Here is a 27,840-nt window from a genome sequence, read left to right as displayed (position 1 = left end):
GTCACCAAAGAACTCCCTACAGTGGAGTTCAAAGTACCCACACCCCAGCTTAGTAAGAAGTGCAGACTTGGGGTAGTGAGCGATCTTGGATATGAGGGCTGCGACATGCCCTTGGGTCAAGAGCCCATGAAGGTGGTACAGTGAGTGACCCTCATGTGCATGAAGGCTGCCAAGCTGGAGCCCAAAACAGTGAGGATGCTTCCTGCAGGGGAAGACGAATGGCTAGCTGACATTGACCTTGGTAGTATACCATGGTTAAGTGAGGAGACCCAAGAGTCTTACTCCTCCAGCAATGAGTCTGAGACTCGTACGCCAGAAGTCAATTCTAGTGAAGGTGTGGTGCTTTCCACCACAGGGGATAGGGCTACTTCAAGCACCATGCCAGAAGTCTCAGAGGGGGGCCAGAAGTCTCCCTCTTCCAGCCATGATTCTGAGCCTAGTACCCGTGTATTCTCTTCCGATGAAGCTGTGCTACTTACCACCACTGGTGATAGGGGTACTTCAAATACCAGGGCAGAAGTCTCAGAGGAAGCAAAAGGGGAAGCACCCATCAGCCCAGAGACCCTAAGGAGCCAGAGAGAGCTCATCAGATTCCAGCATTTGGACGAGAGGCTGGAAGACTACAGGGCACCTTCCTACTCGAACGAGGCTGGAATAAGTACTCCTTCTAAGGAGGACTTCCTACTGAAGGATGAGGTGCCCCTCAGAATCAACCTTGGTTCTCATGAGGCCGTTTTGGCCCTGCACTGGCAAGTAGTTGTCCCCCATAACCTCCGGTTGTCGGTGCTATGCATGGCCCATGAGGGACTGAGAGGACATTTTGGTGAGAAGCGCACTACCCAATGTACCCGCTTCATTTCTTCTGGCCGGGCTTGCAGAAGTGTGTTAAGGCTTACGTAACCTCCTGCCATCCATGCCAAGTGGCTGATAATCCAAACCAGGTAGTGCCGAGGGCTCCTCTCCAACCCATTCCATCTGCAGGTATTCCTTTTCACGATATGTTGGTAGATTATGTAGGTCCTCTGCCCCAGAGTAAGTGCAGAAATCATTTCCGATTAACAATGATCGATTGTTTCACACACTGCCTCGAAGCTGTGCTGACTAGGTGTGCCAGTGCCTATCATGCTGACCACGAGTTCCACTGACATTCCTTACAGATTATATCCCAGTCAACTACTTGACGGAGCTCCATAATAAGAATAAAGGGCTCAAGAGGTGGGGCATAGACCTCCAGAACTACAGCTGAAAGGTTAAGCGCATAAAGAGCTCAGGTAAAAGAATAGCAGATGTGCTCTCCAGGCATTAGTGCTCAATGCACAGTGCCATGTCCATAACACGTAGCTGTAGTCAGTAGGTTAATCTAAATTGTATAGAAAAAAATATTAATCGGCCTTGGTATCTCCCCAGGTAGATAACCTTGAGGAGCCATCTTGGCCTCATTTGGTTACATTTGATTTATTTTTATGGATTTATTTTATCAATTGCATGTTGTTAACTGTCAACTTGCTTTAATTTTCATGTGTTTAACTGCACTAGGTCACTTAACTTTAACTATTATTGCATTTTCCATTTTTTAGTTGTTGCTTCATAACTAGCGTGCTGACTTCTATGAGGCACTTAAAGTTAACATACTATCAAAATAAAAGAAAATTATAACCCAGTTGCAGCTTAGGAATTAATTCATTATCGTGGTGAGACTCACTGGGGGAGGAGTCATTAAGGCTAGTGGCTTCAGACCTTCCTTAACAGAGTTCTTGTCCTGTTTTAGGACAAAATCTTTGCTAAAATGGGGGGCTGTTATTCGTGACTGTCATCGCACCATTTTTTCCATACAAAAGACCCCCCCAGCGAGGACCGGTCGACATGCCACATCTTCAAAAAAAGCATGTGGCCGCTCAATGCCGCTGCAAAAGTAACCCGGGAGAAGTCAGGAGGCCTGTTGATGGGGGATGTCGGGAGACGAGACTAAAGCCGATGACCAATAGGACGGCGGTCAGGCCAATGATCCTTTTGGGAGCTGAAAGGGGTCATTTCAACGTAGGAACAACTGGGCATCCTTCTTCGCTTTCCAACCTCCACGGGAGCAAGACCTTTGATGCGTTCTCCACAAGGGAGGAGGCAGAGTCCTTTTTATCAAGGTAAGATATTTGTTTGAGTACCTCATCCTCATCATCCTTATCCAACCTCCCATATCCCTTCTTTATCACATTCCATCCTTTCCTTTTATCCTTAACGAAAGATCCTACCCACTGAACCTTTATTATCCTATCCTTATATCCCAACCACGTGTGCCCTTTGCTCCTAACCTTAATTAATTCACCCTACGACAGTGTTAATTCCCATGTGATAGTGTTTCAAGTTCCTAAGTTTTGCACTAGTATTTCATTTGCATAAAAGCTATAACCACACTTCATTGTGTTTTCAGCCTGTGGAAGTAAAGTGCGTAAGCTCTATCCAACTCCACGTGAGCACGTTGTGACAATTCAACAATAAGACCTTCATTTGTTGTGCTCCACTTTTATCAATTTATTAGTACTGTAAATATATTATATTTATGTCGGTAATTATTGTCTTATTGCCTACTGGCGACCTTCCATTGTTTTTTTTTTGTTCATGCCCTGAGTTTCTTAAGCAAAGCCGGACTCACAAGGCCGGGCGTAACACTAGCAAAAAGCCTAGTCACATATATCAAGACATATTCTATGCTATGCCTTGCGAAAAGCCTCTTGCCCGGATATGCTGGATAGTCTCCACCCATGAAGTGATAGCGATTTCACAGATTGATGGTACTTCTGAATATACGACAAACACAAAAGAGTGGGTCACTGGAGCAGTTCTCTGCAGATCAGGATACTATTCAGCCTATGGTCATCTGGGAGCCACTAAGGTGATGTGATGAGATCAACACTTGGTTGATCATTGTAAATAAGGCTGCTAGGAAAAAAGATATACACATCCAGGTCGTCTAAAGGGTGTTGGAATCCATCCTCTAATGTCAGCCCTGGGTCTGGAATTAGGAAACCATAAGAGTTTCCACCATGCATAGATGTAGGTGCCAATCTGTTTCAACAATTTGCCTTTGATGACTGATAATGTTTCTTTAACTCTGTACAACTCTTAAAATTTTAGGTGTGATTCTTGCCAACAAAGTTACTTTTGTGAAATACATTCAGTCTGTTTCTTCTTCAATTGCACAAAAAATCTGATTACTGAGCAAATCTTTTAAGGTTTTCGGTGATCAATCTATTCTGAAGTGTTTTATTTCTTTCATTTTGCCTTGTTTCGAGCATTGTTCTCTTCTCTTGTCTTCAGCTGCTAAATCTCATCTTAATTTGTTGGACAAGAACTTGTGGTCTATTAAATTTCTTTTTCCTGATCTAGATATTAATCTCTGACACCGTCATTCAGCTAGTTCTTTACGCATTTTGCATAAGATTTTACGTTTCTCTGGCCATCCTTTGGATTCAGATCTTCCCAGACAGTGACATCCTGCTCACAATACTAGTTATGCAGTCAATTGTAACAGTCATGCCTTCTCCATCACAAGGCTCAATACTACACAGTATTCTAGAAGTTTAATTCCTGTTATGGCTAAATAGTGGAATATTCTTCCAAATTAAGCAGTTGAATCAGTGGAAAATTCAAAAGTTCAAACTTGCAGTGAATGTTATGTTGAACAGGCTAACATAAGTCTCTCTTTACAGTTTACATATGAAAGATCTATTTTAATGTTGTTACTGATCTTAAGATATTTTATATTGATTGTTCATTACTTTTCTCATAGTTTGTTTCTTTATATCCTTTCTTCACTGGCCTAATTTTCCCTATTGGAGCCCTTGGGCTTATAACATCTTGCTCTTCTAACTAGGGTTATAGGTTAGTCAGTAATAATAATAATAATAATAATAATATAAACTAACAATAATATTCTCCTTGCCTGGAATGTACATGGCTAACATCTCCAATGCATTGTTTGCCATACAGGTGTTCATCTTCTTTATTAACGCGAAAAAGGGACGTGATATCGGACCTACTTACTTGATGAAATATGTTACTGGAAAAGTATTATTGCTACTCAGCACTACCTAGTCCCTTATCAAATTTTGTTGGAATGCTTGCAATCCATCTCCAACATATTAAGATTCAGAGAGTGGTCTACCACTGACCACACACCTGAGGTTACAATGTTCTCAAGTGTGCACCCCACCCCTCTTCATTATTATCATCAACCCTTTGGCGCTTACGCCCTTGCAAAAGTCGGGGTGAGGTACAGTTATTTTAGGAGAGCGTAAGTTGAAAAAAATGTCACATTGGAAATCAGTATAGACATGTGACGTATGTGCTGCTACTACCGTTTTTTATTTTTTTTTTTTTGTTAGTGACGCGCGTTTTAACACCATATTTTCCCGGAAAATAAGTTACGTGAACGCGGCAATTAGTTTCATTGGATCACTTATGGCAATAAATATTTTCACGCATCATTGCATCATCGGATCACCAGAGGGTTAAAGGAGAAATATATATATAAATATAAATATAAATATAAATATAAATATATATATATATATATATATATATATATATATATATATATATATATATATATATATATATATATATATATATATATATATATATATATATAATTTCCTGATCAAAAGAAAAATATCTTTATCTTCTAAAATCTTTACAATCACAAAGATTTTTTCTATGGTCAAAACAGTTACACTCACTGCATATGAACTGTCTCTTGAGGTACATGCATTAAAAATCCACGGGTCAATCCTATGACCAATATGCAACCTTGCTAAAACAACTTTCATTCTTTTATATTTTTATTCCAATGATTCCTATGGAGAAACATTTAGTTCTATTTTTTCAATCGATTATTTTCAGATTCATTATTCCAAATAGTTTTCCATTATGAAATGCTTTATGTTGGTTACATAATGCCAAGTTGTCGTAAATCTACTGCTGATTTAGCATTGGCATTCGCTTTTTCATTACCAGCAACTCCAACATTGGCAGGATTCCAGCATCATTCAATATTTACCCCCTGAGAATAGTATTTGTTATAAGGCTCTTTAATTTGTAATACCATTTGTTTCTTATGTGTGTAAGCCTTGAGGGCTTCTAAGGCACTTTTTTAATCGAAATAAATGACAAACTCAAGATTCAACCTTTCTTCAACTGTTTTAATAATGTTAATTGCAAATAAGATTGCGGATAGTTCAGATGTAAATACTGATGCTTCGCTAGGTAATGAGAGCCGACTTGTTTTATCTAAAGATACTGCAGCACAGGCAAGGCACCAGGCATCCGTTGATATACTACCGCTATAGAGTTAATGGGTTCTTTGACTGGCCTGATAGTACTACATTGGATGACTCTCTGGTTAAGGCTCATTTCTCCTTTGCCTACACATACACCGAATAGTCTAGTCTATTCTTTACACATTCTCCTCTTTCCTCATACACCAGACAACACTATGATAACCAAAAAATTCTTCTTCATTCAAAGGGTTAACTACTGCACCGTGAATGTTCAGTACCTATTTTCCACATGGTGTGGGTAACAGCGACTTTTTAGCTATGGTAAGAAGTTATATTAGGTGAAAGACACTCCAAAATCAAACCATTGTTTTCTAGTCTTTGGTAGTACCATTGTGGAGGATTAATTTTTGTTTTATTTCCATTTTCTTTGTTTGCCAAATAGAGAGAGAGAGAGAGAGAGAGAGAGAGAGAGAGAGAGAGAGAGAGAGAGAGAGAGAGAGAGAGAGAGAGAGAGAGAGAGAGAGAGAGTTAGTGTATCGATTGTTTGTTGTGAGAAAGACTGTTGGTATAAATGAGGTTGTTTGTTTACTTTTAGCTAGGTTAGGAGAATGGTAAATTTTTCGGAGCGAATGCTTTTTTTGATTGACTGCGACTTGAAGCAGTTGTGTTATTTGAATGCTGGATTATATTTCTTATTCTTTGACCAGCATGGAAGTGTTGATATATTTTCTGAGTAAGTACAGTTTTGGTTATCTTGGCTTGTCGTGATTGTGAATGATAGGAACAATTTATTATTCATCTTTGATTATAGTGTGATAGTTTAGTTAGCTAGGAGTGTTCGTAAGTGTTTTTCCTTTTTATTTCTGCAAGCCGTGATTCTTCCTTTGGAGAGAAAATTTTTTGGAAAGGGGATATATTGTTGATGACCTGGCCTGTATTAGATTGTATTAAGACTGCTCTTGGATTACGCAACCGTTGATGACCTGAACTACGATTATGATTATGATTTGATTGCTCTGAACGATTTTATTGATATTGATGCCATAATGACCCAGCCCGTTAGAAGGATTTTCCGATTGCTGTTGATGATGATGATGATGATGATGATCTTGACACTGATGACCATGAAGAGTTAAGGCCGTTGTGGCAAATTAAGGAACTCTTCTGTTACCATAAACTGTAGTGGTAGTTTGCCGTGAAAAAACGAAAGTTCGGCTTGTGTGTGGCGACAGTGTTGGTGTCGCAATATTTATAAACATATATTTTGAGTTAGTGTGCGTGTAATTTTTAAGATTTGTTAGGTGTTTTTTTTTGTTTATTTGAATGATGTTGCGTCTTTTTTTTTTTTTTTTTTTTTTGTATATTTAGTGTTTAAGTTTTGTTAGTATTTAGTTTTAAGCTTTATTGATTTTGAGGGTTTATTTTGATTGGGGATGGTTTATGATTTATTTTTAGTTTTAAGAAATATAGTTTTAAGGATATGTTTTGTTTTTATGTCCCTTTTGTCTAGGAGTCCAGTTTATGATAACGTAAGGGGAAAGTTTGTGTAGAGGAGACGTTTGTCAGTAGGTGTGATTCAGGGTGTGAGGGTTGTTATTGCAACATCCCGCCACACCATAGCCACTATACCATGGTCTTCAATTGTCTCCGGTTATTGTTTTCTTGCTTGATGGTACACTCGGGCATATTATTCTATCTGTTTCCTTATTTCTTTTTACCTCACTGAGATACTTTCTCTGTTGGATACCTTAAGCTCATAACATATTGCTTTTCTAACTGGGCTTGTAGCTTCAATCATAAATCTAGCACTCATCGAAGTGTTAGAGCCATCAGTATATATATATATATATATATATATATATATATATATATATATATATATATATATATATATATATATAGCATTATGAGATGGTTTCCTTTGAATATGTTCCAAGGCTTGTTGTTTATTGTGGCTCAGAGTATAATTATATTTCTATGGTAAATAAAAAAAGATGAAATCATATTCTTGTTTTCTTTATGATCCAAGGTGGAGTAAAGAGAGATGGTTAAAGTTAATTCTGCTGTTTATAGCTTGAAATAGCTTGTTTGCTCTTAGTGGGAATAGCAGTTCATGATTACATCACTTCGATAAAGTCTTTCTTTGTTAGAGAATTGGTAAACAAAATCTTCAATTCACTTCTCTTGAAAAGAAAATCTCGATGTAAGGAAAAAGGTGGGTCTCCACATTCACATAAAACCGAGATATTTGGAGGAATATCTAAAGGCTCCACTACAAAGTCTCAGAACTCGAGTGTGTATTGGATCTAAAGCGCCACATATTAGGCTACCACATAGGTCACCAGTAAGTTTATCTTTTTGCACCCCATATTGTATGAGACAACTTAATCATTAGGGTAAGAGCATTATTGTATTCAAATTTGATATAAGATATATGTGCTTACCAACTGAGGTGAATATCGAATATTAGTCCCCCCCAAATTACCTACCTTGGAATTGGATCTTTGTGTTGTCCAACGTGAAATTTAAATTTTCGTTTTGCTTCCTTCTGTATTCTTGTAAAACATTATTGTTTTTTTTTTTCCAAACTTGTATATTTTAATGGAGTTATTTAGAATTCTTAGTAAGTGACGAAGATTGTTCAAAAAGTAGTATATTGCAAGGCCGTCTATGCAAAGCTTATTTTGCATTTCCTGTGGCATTTGAACAACTATATTTTCATCAATCTAAAATCAAGGTTTGGGTGGAGTCAAGCCATGGATCTCCCGTGCCACGATGTTGCCATGTTTCAATCTACGCTACTTGACGGGTGCGTCTCTGAGGCGCCAAATTTGTTTGCATGAGTCGTCAGCAGGGGCCTAACTCACTGGGGGATGGGGTGGAAGGGGGCCATGTAGTTTGGGTTAGGAGGGATACATACTCTGTCCCCCCTAAAATAATAAATATAACGCTCCTAAGAAGACAGTAAAGAGAACTGAATTGTTACCATTTGAAGAAAGACAGTTTATATAAGTTTGGAAGAACATATATGCATATTATAAAATCATTTGAATATTTATTCATTATTCATAAAGATATATTAATCTTTTATGAAAATGAAAGATTAATTCATTTCTGTAAACGTTTTTCTCAAATGCTGAACGTCCCATTGTTTGTTTACTTATGAAGACGAGTCACAAGTCACTGCACCAAGTATCAGTTGATTCATTGGGTCAGTGGTTCTTAATAGGAGTGTGTGCTTCCTAGGGGGCATCAGAGGTTTTCATTGGGGGTTGGGAGTAGCAGGGATTGTGTAAAAAGTAAATATATGTAAAATATAGGTTTTCATGGCATTTCTTTTCCTGTCAATGCACATACCCCGTAACCATTATTAGCAATGATGTATAATTTTTCATTGGACACATATAATACAATAATCATATATATGAATATTACTATTCGACAAACAAAAAATTTCTATGGGGCGTGAAGGTGAAATAAACTGTTGAAGGGACACGTATCTTTATTCTTTAAAATTAGTGCTTCGTGATACTTTTATAAAGTTAGACAGGAGACCAGTTGAGTTGAAAGGGAAATAGGGCAAGAGAACTAGGCGAAGGTTGTAAATCTTATAAAAGTGGAGCAAATATGGAAGGAAGAAATGGTGTAGGAATAATATTATCGAAAGATCTGAAGGAAAGTTTGATTTGGGTAAATAGGAAAAATGACAGAATTACGAGTTTAAAGCTGGGACTGGGAGCAACATTAGTCAATGTGGTGTGTGCCTATGCCTCACAAACTGGATGTACAGAGGAGGAGATGGATACATTCTGGGAGGAGATGCACCAGGAGCTTGGAATAATTCCTACAAGGGAAAGGGTAATTATAATTTAGGAGATCTGAATGGCCACTTGTGAATTAGTAGGAAAGGGATAGAGAGAGTGCATGGAGGTTGGGGTGTGGGTGAGAGAAATGATGGGGGAGAAAGAGTGATTGATTTTGCAGTGGCTTTTGACCTAGCAATGATCAACACCTTCTTTGAGAAAAAGATTAACAGACTGATTACTTATAGAAGCGGTGGCAGGGAGAGCCAGATAGATTTGCTGCTGTGTAAGAGAGACCATCTGACGGAGGTTAGAAATTGTAAGGTGATAAATGGTGAGAGTGCAGCAGCGCAACACAGGTTAGTGGTAATTGATTGCAGACTAAGGAATTGTAGAAGTAAAAAGACGAGAATGGACCCAAAGATTAAGTAGTGGAAATTGAAAGAGGAAGAACTGAGAGTCTTGTTAAAGAAAGAGTGCTGGAAGCAGTAAGGTTACATGAAGATGTACAAGAATGGTGGACCGAGAATAGTAAAGTGATTCTAAGGATCGCTGAGGAAGTACTTGGAAAGACATCAGGAAGAAGACCCCCAAATGATATAGAATCGTGGTGGTGGAATGATGAGGTGCAAGAACGGGTAAAAACCAAGAAAGAAGCCAAGAAGGCAGATTTATCAGGACAGGAACACAATAAAGAAAACTATAAACAGGAAAAGAAAGAAGCAAGAAGAGCAGTAGCAAAGGCAAAGGCAAAGACATTAAATGAAGTCTATAAAGAGATGGAAACACCAGAAGGAAAGAAGAAAAAATTACGAATTGCTAAGGCTCGAGATGCTGCATCTAAAGACCTGACACAGATAAGGCAAATAAAAGATAGCAATGGTATAGTTCTAGCAGAAGAGAATTAAATTAAAAGAAGGTGGGAAACTTATTTTGAAGGACTATTGAATGAGGAGAACCCAAGAGCAGTAATTGAAGATGGACTCCCAAACGAGGCAGTTACCACAGCAATGACTAGAAGAGAAGTAGAACAAGCAGTAAAGAAGATGAAAAATAGTAAAGCTTTAGGACCAGATAATATACCAGTAGAGGTATGGAAGAGTCTTGGAGAGGAAGGCATAGATATCTTGTGGGACGTGACACAGAAAATCTTCAATCAGGAAGAGATACCAGAGGAATGGAGAAGAAGCCTAATCATTCCCATCTATAAGGGGAAGGGAGACATCCAGGAATGTGGCAACTACAGAGGCATAAAGTTGATAAGCCATACAATGAAAATATGGGAGAAGATCATTGAGAAGAGACTCAGAGATGAAACAACAATTGGTAAGGAACAATTTGGATTCATGCCTGGAAGAGGAACTGTAGAAGCAATATTTGCTTTGAGGCAGATAATAGAAAAACATCGGGAGAAACAGAAAGGATTGCATATGGTCTTTATTGACATGGAGAAGGCATACGATCGAGTACCACGTCAGAAGCTGTGGAGATGTATGAGAGAAAAAGGAGTCCCTGAGAAATACATAAGAATCACCCAAGATATGTATGAGAAGGCAGAAGCAAATGTTAAGAGCAGTATAGGCCTAACAGAAAGTTTCCCAGTAAATGTAGGACTACATCAGGAGTTTGCGTTGAGCCCTTACCTATTTGATCTGGTCATGGATGTAGTAACACAAGATATTAGAGATCAGTCTCCTTGGTGCATACTTTTTGCTGATGATGTTATACTGTGTAGCACTAGGCGAGAGGTAGAAGAAGAGAAACTGGAGGAGTGGAGAAGAGAAATGGAAAATAGAGGATTGAAGATCAGCAGGAAAAAGACAGAGTATTTGAGATTGAAAATGGGGAGAATGGGGAAGTTAGTTTACAGGGAGAGAGATTGAAAAGAGATGAAAATTTCAAGTATTTAGGATCAATAGTTGCGAAGGATGGTGATCTGGTGGCATAAATAAACCACAGAATACAAGAAGGATGGAAGAATTGGAAAAAAGTACGTGGGGTACTATGTGACAGGAAAATAGGGGTCAAGTTGAAAAGTAAAGTACACAGGACCGTTGTGAGAACGGCAATGATGTATGGAGCGGAGACGTGGGCAATAAAGAAGACAGAAGAGAAGAAACTGAATGTGGCAGAGATGAGAATGTTGGGATGGAAGTGTTGGGTGACAAGAAGAGATAAGATACGGAATGAGGTAATTAGGGGTACCACAGGAGTTAGAAAACTATCGGATAAGATCCAAGAAAGTAGAGTGAGGTGATATGGTCATGTCATGAGAAGAGATGAACAGTATATTGGGAGGAGGGTGATGGAAATGGAGGTACAGGGAACGAACAGGAGAGGGAGACCAAAGCGAAGGTGGATGGACTGTATCAAGGATGACCTTCGATCGAAGGGATTAATCGGTGATGAAGTGTGGGACAGAGGTAGATGGAGAAAGCTGGTCAAAAACGACGACCCCACATAGAAGTGGGAGGAGATGCAGACAAAGAAGAAAGACATACTGTATGCTAGCAAAATCTTGTACTGATACGAGTATTCGTTACAAAGTTAACAAGCTTTCACTGTCTCTGAAATCCATATAGGTAGAGATAAAGATGTCTGGTTTCAGTTCTAGTATCATTAGAATAGATGACCACCAGAACATTAGTTGGACAAGGCCAACCTCTCACTATGGTACTCAAACACATCAGTGCTATCCCCAGTAAACAGATTAAACTCACAGTACCGGGCTGAGATCATTCTTAAGCTATGCGAATGCTAGGCGAATGCCTTAACACTGTATTAACCAGGAGGCTAATTGGTCAGTTGTACTCCTTGGCTCTATTTGTGATTATTACATTTTACTGATTTTGCAGAATATACTGTACATATTCAAATGCTTTATGGTCCTAAGAAAGTGACAAGAGCAAGAGATGCTAATCTAGGCTCAGTACAAATGCCAAGACCCAACACAGCCTCCAGGCCAAGCACAACTGCCAGGGTCAGTGCAACCACTAGGCCCAGTACAACATCCAGGTCCAGCAGAACCATTAGGCAGCCCAGCACAACCACCAGGCCCAGCAGAACCACTAAGCAGCCAGCAAAACTACAATGCCTAGCAGAACCATTATGCAGCCCATTACAACCACCAGGCACAGCAAAACCACTAGGCAGGCAGCACAACCACCAGGCCCAACAGAACCACTAGACCCAGCACAACCACCAGACCCAGTACAACCTCTGATCCCAGCAGAATCACTACACAGCCTAGCACAATCACCAGGCATAGCACAACTGCCAAGCCCAGCTCAGCCTCCAGACCCACCGGAGCCTTCATTGTCTGATGAGCTAGATGCAACAGGCTCAAATCCATCTTCGTCAAGACACTCAGATTACAATTCCTAGTGGGCTAATTCAGCCAGAGACATATAATTACTGTGCAAATTAGGAACAACAGGAGACTACAATTTCTATAAAATGATTCAAGGACTACCCATGGCTGCATTATGATGTTAAATCAGAATCTACTATGTGCATATATTTGTATTCAAGAGAAGGGTTTGAAATTAAGTCTTCTAAGAAAATTGATGGAACATTAATCCAAACCTGATTTAAAAATTGGAAGAAAGCCAATGAAAGATTTCAAAGCTATGAAAAATCAAACCATCACAAACCATCTTAAACCTTTTCTGCATCGTTGTTTTATTCCCTATTCAGCATCTCCTTCTCTTCATAGTAGAATGAGAGAGAGAGAGAGAGAGAGAGAGAAAGAGAGAGAGAGAGAGAGAGAGAGAGAGAGAGAGAGAGAGAGAGAGAGAGAGAGAGAGAGAGAGACTCAGTCTCGCTGTGCATCTGATTAGCCCTTTTTCCACAGTACCTTTGCAAGCGCTTGCACTTAAGCATTATCCTTTCCGGATATCATATCAATGCATCGATAATATACACTTGGTACCCTTCAATTAATTATTGCAAGCACCGGAGTATTGTCTTTATCACTGTATGCAATACGCTTGCATCAGCATTATGGATGATAGTCCTATTCGCTGGGCATAAACAAACGCCTAGCGAGAATAGTGCTTACCTGTGTGTCAACGTGTTTGTACAGCTGGGCGGAATAGCCGCTAAGATTAATCTACACTGTGAAAGGCAACTGAATTTGTAACAGCAGAGCAAGCTCGTTCATAATAAGCCTTGTTGAAGTTGATCACATTTAAATTCCTAGCAAAACAAGGAGTAGCATGAAGATATAATGAGGATTATGAAAATTTTCAAGTTCTGCTGAAACTTCGTACTAAAGATGATGTAGATTTTGAGAAGTGGTTGGAATTGAAGATCAGCTACACGAGTCCTAATATCTAAAATTCAATTCTTGGAATCATAGTTAAAACAATTCTACGTAATATATCTAAGGAAGTGAACAGTGATTCCAATGCATAATAGATATTCAAGGGATTGAACGGCACTGCATTTGTATTCGATATGTTAACAAGAAATTGCTGGTGGAGATATGTACCTAAGCTTGTATGAGATGCAGTCAACTACTGGTAATTCTCTTAGAATTTTTTTTTTTTTGATATTCTAGCCATTATCCAGCTTACTTTCCTAACTTATGATGGTGGCAACAACATAAGTTGTCACTACAAAGGCTGTCAGGCAGAAGTCTAAAACGGTCACAGCCATTGGCATTGTGTGTTCTTTGTGGTACAAATACCACTCGCTTAGTTATACCCAAGGAAATCCAACCATCACAGATAACAAGGACGCTGAAAAGTTCCAGAGCATGTACTTGAATGATACATCTCCTGGTGCACTTAAGTCAATCTGGCCACCCTGTTTTCTCACTAGATCGCCAGCTGTTAAATCTGTGCTGAAAACTCCATGAGCACATTCTATGTGCTCTGCAGAAGATTGTCAAAGAGTCTGGCAAAAATAAAAAACTACTTCGCAGGCCAATGGCCTCAACACAGCTTTCAGCACACCACTACCAGTACGTGGTTTGCTGATAAGTGTTCCTCTTTAAGATGTTCTTGAATGTTTGAATGCGACATTACAGGGATCTTCTGTAACAGTTTCCAGTACGCTTGAGGCAATTGACAATGCCAGAGAACAAATGAAGTCCTGTCAGACTAATGCAGCTTTTCATGAAATTTTCTTTTATGCTGAAGAGAAGTGTAATGAGCTGCAATTGGGATCATTAACTTTGCCAAGTAGACAAAAAGGCCCGAAAAAGTATAATTCTACACCTATAACTGAGCATGTCCCTGGATCAGAAGAATATTATATAGCTGATTTCTTTTGGGTTATCGACAGTGCCATGCAGAATCTGGTTGAGTACTCCACATCAACAGATTTATTGAAGTACAAAAAACTGTGTGACTTGCTGCACACTGATACTGTTGACAATGACACAGAGCCAGCTAACTTTGATAGTTTAAAAGTATAACTTAGATTTTTCAGGTCACAGTACCAGTCAAACTTCACTGCTGAGGGCTAGGAACTATTCTACAAAGATAAGCGGTGAAGTGAGGCATATGTATCCACTTGCAGAAAAGTTGCTGAGAATAGCCATATCTCACCAGCCAGTTCATGCTCAGCAGAACGTTCCTTTGTGGTTTTACGAAGACTGAAGACATACTTGAAATCCTGCCATCGGCAAAACCTTCAGCCAACGGAGCACCAGCAATGCCAAGTTCAGGTTGTCTTTGTCGTTGCACAGCCACACAGTAGTGAGGAGATGATTGCAAACACTCATGTACCCAGAAAAGGCCCAAAGATGAATAGATTCTTCGGCATTAACCCAAGATTCTTAGACATGGCCTAGTGTTTTCTTCAAGATGATTATATTAATAGCAGGTTAGCATAAAACCAGACACATATTTGTAGTTATACATGGATACAACAGCACGTTATTGAATTTTTCATTTATTCAAGTTTACCAAAACACAACAGCATGTCTGTACAGATATCTATTTATTCTAGAATGAGAAAGCAAAAAATTAAAACTACCAAAATTTGAAACGCAGGAAGAGAAAATGTGTACTGCCTTAGGCGGAAGTCAAAAGTTACCTTGTTACATTTCAATTTCTGTTCCAGCTTTGCTACTCATACTCACATTAAAGGGCTCTGGTTTGTATTTATGTAGGAAAAAATGAAACTTCATGAGATCACAGACCCCCAGTGCTTTACTCTTCCAGAAAAGGTTTAGTTTTCAATATGAACTGAAAAATTAACAAACTAAAGGTTAAAGAGGAAAAGGTGAAAAATAAAAAGCAGAATGCAGTGGAAATGGGCCCAAAAGGTAGATGTAAAATAAGTTTTAGTTAATGTCTTCTGTGTGTCATGTAATGTAAAGAAGTACCCCCTGAAGAATAATGATATGTAAGAAGTGTGGGTCCCCATTTAAGTACCTTGACGTGACTGCCTTTCTATATAGAACAGTGTGCTGGAATTAGTAGTAAGCTAGTAAATAAGTTAGTAACTAATATAGTAAATCAGTCAAGTGTGGAGGCATCAATCTCTTCATAGGATTAGAATTACAGTACTGCTTGTCATAAACATGTTAAGAGCTACTGGGTAGGTCTCTAATTTAAAGAAACTGATATTTTTAATATAATCACCTTAGATTTTTTTGGACGGACAGTTACAACTCCCTCTGAGTCACTAACAGTGCTTGATCGAGATGGTGAGAAGGGATCAATGCTTTTCTGACTTTGTGATCTCAATCCACTCTTGCTATCGGAGCGTAATTGGTCAGTTCGACTATTCTTCACCTGAAAATAGATTTCCAACATATTTCAATTTATTGAAAATATTATTTAGAATTCAAAATTAGTTTTCTAATACTCACCTTCACAATCAACGTTTGCTGATAGATCTTCCTGCAGCAATTTGCTCCTAATCTAATTTACTCTATAATCCAGTTACATATATATAATATACACATGGATTCCTGAATGATATAAGATATAATAACTATCAGTTAATTAAGCATTATTCATACTAATTAATGATACAACTGTATATGATTCCATTCATGTAATAAATTGGTAGATGTACGTAGCATGCTGTAGTAATATAGCTATTAATTCTCTATGCATGTTATCTATTAATTTTTTTTCGTGACATTTGGTGGTTATCTTTTCTGACAAGAGCAGTCTACCAGCTCAAATTTCAAGTCAAGAGCAACCTGAAGAGTGATGTAAGAAGACCAAGATCACTTGGGACTCTTGTGGTATTCTTCCTACAAACCAGCTGGCTAGTACCTAGTCTCACCAACAGGAAACACCACTTCTGATCTGCATGCATAGGGAAGACCTGTTCCTGCTCTCATCCTTGACAATGGGGTAGGTAGGAGGGCATCTGATGTTGATTGTTCAGGTGAGTATTAGAATACTAATTTTAAATTCAAAATTATGCTTGTCTAATACTCAACTGCATAATCAACATCTGCCAATCCCTCATATTCAGCAGGATGGAGGCAATGATCAGTTTGACTTCTGACAATGTGGTGTGTTGCAGCATGATCCTTAGTTTGTCAGTCAGTCACCATGTCATAGCAAAGTCCATAGGGAGCCACTGTCAAGGCATCTTCTATGGCTGTGCTGTTAATGAAGCCATGGCTGGTGGTACTCTTGTACCTGTCTGGTCATGTTTCGGATACATCTTTTGGGAGAGATCGTGTACTCAACAATATAGACCCTCTAATGTGTCACCTCCATTGAAGGGGCTCGACTGATGGTACACGGTGTCCTGCATTCAACAATCAAGGCTCTTCAAGGTGTCACTTCTGTTGAAGGGTTCAATTGTTAATGCACGAGGACTTGCACTGAACAATCTCTGCCCTTCAAGGCTTCACTTCAATGGAGAGGGTTAGGTCGTTAGTGCATGGGTGAAGGTATGATGTACTTCTGTCTCCCCAGCCAACTTCAGCATTGAGGAGAGGGTACAGTGATCACAGTGGTTAAGCAATGACTCTGCCCATTGTCACAATGGAACCTATAAAACTGATATAATCATATACAAACTATATCTCTAAGTATATTGCAAAAAAAAAACAGTTGAACCTGCATGTCACAGCCTTCAGGATGGAAGAATTCAATGTGCTGGTACAAAAAATATACAGAAGTAGCCATACGTCTAATCTAATACTGTAAATTCCTGATGCTCTCCCTAAAGTTGATGGGATGAGCGATGGCCCCCATGCTAGTCAAATGTGCTCTTACTAGGCACAGAAGTCTCTCTCCGTCATCTCTACTCACTGTCTCTGAGAGAGACATCAGAATAAATTTCTGTGGAAGAAGTCGGCAAAATGAAGCTATTTTTGCTCAAAATTCTAGCAATTAGTTCAAAACCAATTCCCTTCCCCTCCAAGCCACACCTGTTCCAAGCCACCCCTGTTGAAAGTGCCTGCAATTCCCCAACCTAATTTAAAGTTGCTATGGCCACTAGGAAAAGGGCTTTCACAGATATGATTCGAAAATCTGTTGATGCTAGAGGTTTAAAGGGCTCTCTAGAAAAAGCCTTGAGGAAACACATCAAAGTCCTCTGATGGATCTGAAATAGCTCTTCTTGGAACTTCTATCTTGAAAGACCTAATGAGATCTGTAATAATTGGGTCCTGAAAAATCTCCATTAAAGCAAATCTTAAGACTAAAGATAACATAGCTCGTTATCATCTGATGGCTGGAACAGACAAGCATTTTCCTTTACAAAGGACGAGCAAGAAATCTGCAATATTGGCTACTGTCAAGGTTTAAGATCGAGTGCTTCGAGTCCTTACACTCTTCAGGAATATATTTCATATGTAGAGGTAGTTTTTATGAGTGGAAAACATTTGAGCAAAGGTAAATTATTGGGCTCCCTGCCTAGAGATTCCACGACCCCTACGAAATCTACAGGATGTTTCCATACAGCTAGTTAAAGAGCTTGTGGTTTGATATGAAAAATGTGTGAATGCGGTTGTTTGAGGAGCTTCTGTCTGACAGGTAACTTCCTTGCAGTGTCTAATGATAACTACCAGAGGTCAATAAACCAATGTTTTTGAGACTAGAATGGTGTGATCAGAGTAAGATTATATCCTGGGGAATCCCTCAGTTTGAGCACCCGTGAAGATATCTCCAGTCTTAAAACATTGTATCTGTTCCCACTGACCCTGGAGACTGAAGTATTTCTGAAGTCTGTGGATTATGGCTAGGGCAAACATATCCACCATCATTGGCCACAAATTAAACAAGTCATCCACCATTTGTTGACGGAGTGTCTATTCACCATTCAGAATCTGGTCTCTTCAACTCAAGAGCATCTGAATCCTTGTTACAAAATGGTTCACATGAGAGAAGTTTATAATAGGTCTCTAAAAAAACAAATGCATTTTTGATGACAAACATGAGGTTGTAGACACCCAGGGCCAGAGGAGAAATTTAATCACTCCCTTTCTTCCCAGTTCTTCTAACTCTGTCGAAGAGCTCTTCCCTTTTCTGAAAACTCTTGGTATGAGTCGAATGCTATTGGACTACTCAATAGGGTACATCAAAACCTGAATTACTCAAGGGTCCGGGTTCAGATTTTCCCAGGCCTACCAGTGGTGTTGTATGCAGGCCCCTATCTTCACACATGAGGGCTGTAGTCCTTATGGGCAAACACCTTTATTGACCATCTTCCATCTTCTCTGTCCCGTACTTCCAAATGTCGAGCTGGTAGTGTAATGGTTGAGTGTAATAGGACGAGATTCCTGGGCCTTGGAAACCTGTCCTTGTCTTTTATATGTTGAAGGCTGGTAGAAGGCCTGCCTCTTCTCATCTACAATCCAGGACTGCCTGGGTACTGGTTTTGGGTGGGTAGGCCTTTGTGCTTGGGCTACTGTCCTTACAAACAAGGGCTGATTCTTGTCCTCTCTTCTCTCTTTAGCAATGATGTGGGCCTTTTCCAGGGATGACATGTGAGTGCCCTCCTCGAACAGCTGTGCTACGAAGAAAGATGAAGCCCTAAATGCTCTCCTCTGAATGTCAGAGAAAGAGACAGAGGGGCATGGGAAAAGAAGAAATCCTTCTTCCATGAAATCAGATATGCCCTTTAAAACCATAACTGTGTCATGGATGTCTTGATGGAGAGGTTTATGGAGCTGGCCAACTGAATGTAAAGAGATTGGTACTACTCTATGGCTCCTAGCTCCTTCAATGCTCCTGGTTCCAAGTGAAAACCAATCAGGGAACGCCAAAGTCATCCTATCATATTAAAGTTCTCCTGAACTGTTCTCATCAACGTCTCGAGCTTGGCACAATCCTCCATAGATATTCCAACCAAGTATTTGTGGTTCTTCTGTAGGTTAGTCATCTCCATTCACAACAAGTTAAGAAGCACCGGTGATGGAGCTGGTGGATCCTCTCCTATAGAAAAGTATGCCCTTCTACTTCTGGTTAAGGCAGAAGTTGGAAAGTAATGCTTGTTACTTGCCTACTCTGCTGACCTCTTGAAATTCTCCTGTCTGCCAGTGTGGAATTGGAATCCATTTATTTGCCTGTCGTGTGTCTTCCAGACACTTGGACATCAAAGGGAACTCTCCAGGTTCCTGTGTTGTGATTGTTGACTTGGACTCCACTAGAGCCTCTTGGTTGAAGATGATCATCCTTCTAAAGGCAGACAAGGGAATGTTGCTCTCCTTTAATACTTGAAGGTCGTCCCTAACCTCTGGAAAAAACTTCCTGTCCACCCTCATGATGGCTGATGGGATCTGATGGTGAGCTTCCCTCTTGAGGAGTCCAAAGACAATGGAGTCGCAACTGACAACTCATCTGGTGCAGTATGAACCTAGGCTTCAATCTGATCCTTCTTAAATATTACATGTATTCTTTAGAATAACTCTCAACCACATTCTCCTGACAGTGCCACTTTTTCCCACAACACTCCCTGATAAACCCTTGTCCCCTGCATGAGGACACTGTGGAGAATTAATTTTTGTTTTTATTTTCATTTATTTTTTTGTTTGCCAAATCCAGAGAGAGAGAGAGAGAGAGAGAGAGAGAGAGAGAGAGAGAGAGAGAGAGAGAGAGAGAGAGAGAGAGAGAGAGAGAGAGAGGTAGTTAGTGTATTGAATGTTTGTTGTGAGAAAGACTGTTGGTATAAATGAGAATGTTTGTTTATGTTTTTAGTAGGTTAGGACAGTGGTGCATGTCTTGGGCAAATGATTTTTTTTTATTTGACTGCAGCTAGAAGCAGGTGTGAATGCTGGACTATTATTATTATTATTATTATTTATTACCAGCGTGGAAGTGTTTAATTATTTTTTGAGCCATAATTTCTCCTTTGGAGAGATTTTTTTTGTTTAATGTGGAATTAATTGTTGATGACCTGACCTGGCCTGTGTTGTGATTGTTGACTTGGACTCCACTAGAGCCTCTTGGTTGAAGATGATCATCCTTCTAAAGGCAGACAAGGGAATGTTGCCCTCCTTTAATACTTGAAGGTCGTCCCTAACCTCTGGAAAAAACTTCCTGTCCACCCTCATGATGGCTGATGGGATCTGATGGTGAGCTTCCCTCTTGAGGAGTCCAAAGACAATGGAGTCGCAACTGACAACTCATCTGGTGCAGTATGAACCTAGGCTTCAATCTGATCTTTCTTAAATATTACATGTATTCTTTAGAATAACTCTCAACCACATTCTCCTGACAGTGCCACTTTTTCCCACAACACTCCCTGATAAACCCTTGTCCCCTGCATGAGGACACTGTGGAGAATTAATTTTTATTTTTATTTTCATTTATTTTTTTGTTTGCCAAATCCAGAGAGAGAGAGAGAGAGAGAGAGAGAGAGAGAGAGAGAGAGAGAGAGAGAGAGAGAGAGAGAGAGAGAGAGAGAGAGAGAGAGGTAGTTAGTGTATTGAATGTTTGTTGTGAGAAAGACTGTTGGTATAAATGAGATTGTTTGTTTATGTTTTTAGTAGGGTGGGACAGTGGTGCATGTCTTGGGCAAATGTTTTTTTTTTTATTTGACTGCAGCTAGAAGCAGGTGTGAATGCTGGATTATTATTATTATTATTATTATTATTTTCTGGGTCGAACCTGTGGCGCCCGGTGAAAAGTCCTTCTTGTATACCTTTTCTGATAAAAACCTTCCAATTATACCAGAGAAAGATAAAAGCATGGAATGCTGAGGTTACAACCCTCGCGCGAGCACCTTTTGGGTGTCGTGTATAAAGCAAAGGCGCGTGAAATCCACTATTCACAGGTTGTCTTCCATTTAGTTAATTCCTTCGCCAAAGGGATGGGCCGATACAGAGGCCCTAGACACACCCCCATCGCCGCACCACCCACGCCACGACGCGAGCGCCATCTGAACAACATCCTTCTTTTTGGAATACAAAGTGTTGAATGGTTTTGTTGTGCTCTCGGTCTTTTTTATCTATCGTGGATTTATTTTGTCATGTCCGAAGCTCCATCTTCACACATTCCAATGTTAAGTACCATAGTTTGTTTTGACAGTATTTTATTGTACCGGGCTTTTGTTTTATATCCAGTATAGTCTGTTTTATTATTCCCGTCTGGCCTTTCATGGCGGCCATTGTTTGTTCACTTGTTTGGGAATTCATCTTTATCTGCCCGTTTAGTACTCTGTCACTTAGGTTCTTGGTTAAGTCCCTGGCCTTATGCCTTTAGAACCGTTATTATTTTTATTTTTATTTTTTTGTGTATTTATGCTCATGGTACTTTTTGCTAGTAAGTCCAGCCTACGATCGAGATAGCGATTTGGCTTTGTTTTTGTTTAGTAACCGCCCGAGGCGTTCGTCACTCGACTGTGCTATTTATTTTAAGTTTTAACGGATGCTATTCTTCGATCGTAGTGTTATATGGATGTACATTTTTATTTTATACGTTTATAATAGTGTTTTGTGATTTTTAGTCCTGTTTTTGTGTCCAAGAGAGCGAGAGATTGGGGTCCCCGTTTTCTGTTCGCAGTCACGAGTTACCCCTTTCTCTCGTTTTCTTTCTTAGCTCCGGTGGGGGAGCGGATTTCCCGTTTTCCGTTTTGTGCGTTCAGCGGGTTCTCCCTCCCTCACCTCTCCCCCTCTGGGTGGATGATAACTTACGAGTTATTTATTTTTCGTGACTTTTCAATTGTTAGCGTTATTTTGGTCCGTGTTTCGTCCTCTCCCCGTTACGGCTCGGGAGTAGTTATGAACGTTTTCCACTCCGCCTTGAGTTATACTCCGCCACGAGGGATTCTCAATAACTTTCGTTCTATTGTTATATTTATATTGTTTACTACATGGGACGGGCTTCATATTGTTTAGATACGACCCTCCGGTGGCCCTTACTTCGGTCTCAGGCCACGGCCATATCCACAATAGCCTTTGTTATTACAACTGTGTTTGTTATTCACAATAATTATTCAGGACCTTTCTTCTCCCTCCGGCCTCACCGGAGATCGTAAATACGCTTTACTATAATCTAAGCTTTAGTCTTTAGCTACGACTTAGCTTTTTATCTTTCACAATTGAATTATTAGCCACAATTGAATTATTCAGGGCATCTCATTATCCTCCGGCGTCACCGGAGGTCGCCCAAACACTTCACACTTAAAGTTGCCTTAGCTAATTAGCTAAGGCTCCTTTATTCAGGACATTTCATTACGATCCGGCCTCACCGGAGCTCCGGCTTCACCGGAGGTCGCCCATACACTTCACACTTATATTTGCCTTGCCTTTAGCTAAGGCTGGTGTTTGTATTTATTTTAAGGGCATGTCACTGCTTCCCCGACCCTTGGAGGTCGGCGGATTGCTTTAAGCTTATTATCCTTATGTCATTAACAGACATTGGGTGCATTACAAATATACAGACAATTGAATATTAAAGTGCCAACAATGGTATGGGGCGGTATCAACTTAAAGTTAATAGTCAGTTGTTTGGTCAATGCAATATGGGTGCTTAGGTAATTCAGTGAGTGCCAGAACTCTAAAATAATAGGTTTTTTATCCCTTATCAGAGTTTCAAGCAACACCAGACTCATGTCTCCTTTCTTTTACAGAAGGCCCGTTGTACTGCTGAAGGATGCTCTGCCTCGTTCAGCGACCCCGTTGGGCATGACCTCTGCCGGTCTCATGCTCACTGCTCCATTCCCTTTATCCAGGAACCGGGACAGGCCCAATACCCAGTGTGGTTCCCGGATTTGTGCTCGTTCTGTTACGAGTTGTCGTCAGTTCTGCTGAATGATGATGTAAGTGGATTTTCCCTTTGTTCCTTATTTCTCGTTGGCAGACACTAATATAGACATGAATATGATATACACAGTATATTTGGGAGGGCAAACCCCCTCCTCCATCACTAATCACTGCAAATCTTACAGGCCGATGATGTCTCCCTTCGGTCAGCAAGGGCTACTCTTCGTCCGTGGGTGTCGGGCTTTGGCAGGAATGCCCCGTCTGGTGCACCCTATCTCCTCGATGGGGATATGGCCTCCCGTCTCTTCCCAGGCTCGACTACTGCTGCAGTCTCTCCTGACCTTGCTGCCCCTTTAATTGAAGAAGTCAGGGCTACCATTTCCGTGGAGGACGAAACCCTCGTACCGATGGACATGGCTGGTCTGGATATAGACGTAGAACCCAGGGACGAGCAGGTAAGTGGTGCCGAGTTGGTGGAAACCCTTTTCTCTCCTACTCCCTCTTCTACCTCTTCCTTTCTAGGTTTTGATAACTCTAAGGCTTCTCCTCGGGATCCCTCTGCCTCCGTACGACCCAAGGTGAAGCCACTTCGAACTTAGACTTCAGCTTTGCCAGTATCAACGTCACCGGTCCCCGGACCCTCGACAGCTCCTGATATTCATATTGCTCCTCGTAAAACCACTACTCCTAAGAAGTCTAAGTCTACCAAATCCAAGAAAAAACCAACGGGTGACTTTCAGGTACCCTGGGCTGATCTCCTCCCCATCCAACTGATCAAAGGATTGGTCAGGGATCAAGTTCAACATCACTCTGGTGCAATAACAGAGATTAAGGATATGATGGCTACTCTGATCCGCGCCGGAACTCAGTTCCCTCCCCCTTCTGCCCCAGACGCATCTAAGCTGCCGCCCTTCGATAAAAACAATCCTTGGCGGTTTGCTTTGCATGCTCCATTCGTAGATAGCTCCCTAACTCTGGAGGGCATGGGCACCCGCCCTCTAGAGGACCTGGAGTTCTATCCCCCGGGCCTAGCATTGCCGTTCAATGGTTTTGTACGGTTAAAGGAACATGCATTGGTCCGTATGGACAAGGTACCGAAGGAAACGGTCATATTTCCAAAAGAGCAGGCCCAGGCTATCTGGGCCAGAACACTATCAGAGTGGGGGTGTATTAACTCCAAGCTCACCCCTCACAAGGGTTCCTACACTATTTTTACGACAGCGGCCTCCATCTCTTTGCCGCTCATAGACAAAGTCACAGAGCTGACTATACAGGCCATCAAAGAAGGCTCTTCCATGCCGGCTCTCAAGGAGACGGACCCCACCTCTTTGCTTATTCCGGGTTCCTCGGCAGCCTGGGATGCTGCGGCCTCTACCTTCACGGTGGGGAAACTAGACCCGGACTGTGCCTCTACTCTTTTCTCTGAGAAGCTTCCCAGATTAATAGAGAGTCTTCTCAAAACTGAGTTCGAGACCCGTACTAGACTTGCTAGGTCCCTCCAATCCATCACCTCCATGGAGTCCCTTGCATCTCTTTACCCAGAGGAAACGCTGTTCAGAGTCGCCACAAAGAACCAGCTGCTATCCTACCAAATAGATCTCCATGACTTCTGGTCAGCTCGGGTTAGTTGCAGGAAGTTCGTTCTGTCGGAGGCCACCATCAGGCATGAGCCGAACAGACTGATAGCTTCCTCCTGCTGGGGTAAGACCCTCTTCCCTCAGACCGAGGTGGATAAGGTTCTTCAGGACGCAGCGAGGGCAAACCAGAATTTGCAGGTAAGGTGGGGTCTCTCAGCCAAAAAGAGGTTCGAACCCCAGAGACACACATTCTTCAAGAAGAAGCTGAGGTTTAGTCCTTACAAAGCGGCCCGGGGTACCTCGTCCCCACAGCCTTCCGCGGCCTCGACTTCTCGACAACAGGCGCCTCCTCAGCAGGTAGTCTACCTCGCTGCTCCCCCTGGTACACAGCCCAACCCCTCTTGGATGCCCTCACCTGCATACAACCCTGCCTACGAACCCTCCGGTTCCTTTCGTGGATACCAAAGAGGGAGTTCCAGAGGTAGAGGACAGTTCCGCCAACGCGGCGGGCCCAGAGCAAGGGGTTCCCGTGGAGGGAGGGGCCCTAAGTTCACTCCCTCCCAATGATGTGATGCCGGTAGGAGGGAGACTTTATCACTTCCGGGATCATTGGACCTTCAGTCCATGGGCTCACAGCATAATATCAAGGGGCTTGGGTTGGAAATGGTCGCAGGGATCCCCTCCTCCACCGGTGACCTTCTTCCAGAGACCCACTCCCATCCTGGAAGAGTACACTGTGGAGTTACTCAAGAAGAGAGCAATCAAGCGGGTTCGATCCCTGAAATTCCAAGGCCGCCTGTTTACAGTCCCGAAGAAAGACTCGTCGGCGTTGAGGGTAGTTCTGGACTTGTCGAAGCTCAACTCTTACATCCTTTGCGACAAGTTCCGTATGCTGACTATCTCTCAGGTACGGACCTTACTTCCCCGTGGGGCCGTCACCACCTCTATCGATCTTACCGACGCCTATTATCATGTCCCAGTAGCTCGAAACTTCTCTCCTTACCTAGGCTTCCGTCTCGGCAAGAGAGCCTTCGCATTCAAAGTCATGCCCTTCGGTCTCAGCATTGCCCCCAGGGTATTCACGAAACTGGGGGAGACGGTGCTCGAGCAACTCAGACACCAAGGGATACAAATCGTCGCCTATCTGGACGATTGGCTCATTTGGGCCCAGTCGCACCAGGAATGCAAAAGAGCTACGTCGAAGGTACTCCATTTTCTCGCCAAACTGGGCTTCCAAGTCAACCTCCGGAAGTCCCGCCTACAACCATCAAACCTCTTCGAATGGTTAGGCATCCGTTGGGACCTCTCAAAGCACAAGCTCTCCCTTCCTCCCAAGAAGGTGAGGGAGATAGCTTCCAAGGTCAGGAACTTTCTCAAACACAAACAGGTGTCCAGAAGAGCTTTAGAACGAGTCCTCGGCCTACTCCAGTTTGCCTCACTGACCGATCTCCTATTAAAAGCCAAACTCAAAGACATCAATCGAGTTTGGAGAAAGAGGGCGACAATACCTTTAAGAGACAAGACCTCGAAGATCCCCTCTGTCTTGAAAATGAGACTACAACCATGGTCCGATCGGAGGAACCTCTCCAAGTCGGTTCCTCTACAGTTCCCCTCTCCACAAGTGACAATTCATACCGACGCGTCTCTGAGTGGTTGGGGGGGTTACTCCCAACATCAGATGTGTCAGGGCTCTTGGTCACCCGCCATGAGACAGTTCCATATCAATGTTCTCGAAGCCATGGCGGTGTTCTTGACCCTGAAGAGAATCTCCCCTCCGAGGTCGACCAACATCAGAGTAGTCTCAGACAGCACGGCCGTAGTCCACTGCCTCAACAGGGGGGGGTCCAAATCACCCAACCTGAATCAGATCCTGGTCACTATCTTCACCTTGGCAGCCGACAAAGACTGGTTCCTGTCAGCAACTCACCTAGCAGGAGTCCAGAATGTGATAGCAGACGCATTATCCAGGACGAGCCCACTGGAATCGGAGTGGTCCCTGGACATGCACTCCTTCCGGTGGATACTCAGGCTGGTTCCAGGTCTCCAGGTAGATCTATTCGCGACCCGACTCAATCACAAACTCCCATGTTATGTGACACCGAACCTGGACCCTCAGGCTTATGCCATGGACGCATTAACCCTGGATTGGAACCATTGGCAGAAGATCTTCTTATTCCCTCCAGTGAATCTTCTACTGAAAGTCTTGCACAAACTCCGCTCCTTCAACGGGGCAGTAGCTTTAGTGGCACCTCACTGGCCAAAGAGCAGTTGGTTTCCTCTCCTCCTCGAGTTGAAACTCCGTCCCTTCCAGATCCCATTCCCCAAACTGACCCAGGTGGTCCAAACACGGACTGTGTCAGATTCCTCAAGGATAGCCAAAACCCTAACTTTGTGGATTTCATGAAGTTTGCGGCACGTAGGGACGCAAACATCGACCCAGATAATGTCCTCTTTCTAGAATCAGACAAAAGGGACTCAACGATTCGCCAATATGATTCGGCGGTTAAGAAACTAGCGGATTTCTTAAGGACTTCAGACCATTCGGTTATGACTCCTAATTTAGCCATCTCCTTCTTTAGGTCCATTTTTGACAAAGGCCTAGCAGCTAGCACTATAACCACCATTAAGTCAGCTCTGAGGAAAGTCTTCCTGGTTGGGTTTAACATTAACCTGGCGGAGTCTTATTTCTCATCTATTCCAAAAGCATGTGCTAGGCTTCGACCTTCGGTCCGTCCTCAAAAGGTCTCTTGGTCTCTAAATGATGTCCTCAAACTGGCCTCCGACACGGACAACGAATCCTGCTCTTATATCACTCTTCTTAGGAAGACTTTATTTCTAACAGCTTTGGCCTCGGGTTCCAGAATCTCAGAACTAGCAGCTCTCTCACGAAACTCAGAGAACATGGATTTCCTCCCTTCAGGTGAGGTACTTCTTTCACCAGACAGGGCGTTCCTAGCTAAGAACGAGGACCCCCAAAATAGGTGGTCCCCTTGGAAGATTATTCCTCTTCTCCAAGATACTTCTCTATGTCTGGTCACCACTCTCAGGGCCTT

The 27,840-nt window shown here is 41.8% G+C and overlaps 1 protein-coding gene across 1 annotated transcript in view; it reads right to left on the bottom strand.

Annotated features, from left to right (window-relative positions):
* LOC137645772 (protein fantom-like) overlaps window positions 1-27,840 on the bottom strand; it is a 723,952-nt gene that overhangs the window by 51,382 nt on the left and 644,730 nt on the right. Inside the window, 1 exon segment of the mRNA XM_068378685.1 lies at window positions 15,673-15,825. Coding sequence (XP_068234786.1) covers window positions 15,673-15,825 — 153 coding nt within the window.

Source organism: Palaemon carinicauda, chromosome 8 (genome assembly GCF_036898095.1).
Source record: "Palaemon carinicauda isolate YSFRI2023 chromosome 8, ASM3689809v2, whole genome shotgun sequence".
Lineage (NCBI taxonomy): Eukaryota > Metazoa > Arthropoda > Malacostraca > Decapoda > Palaemonidae > Palaemon > Palaemon carinicauda.
Note: the sequence above shows the minus strand (reverse complement) of the source record. Positions and strands in the feature narration are given on the sequence as shown.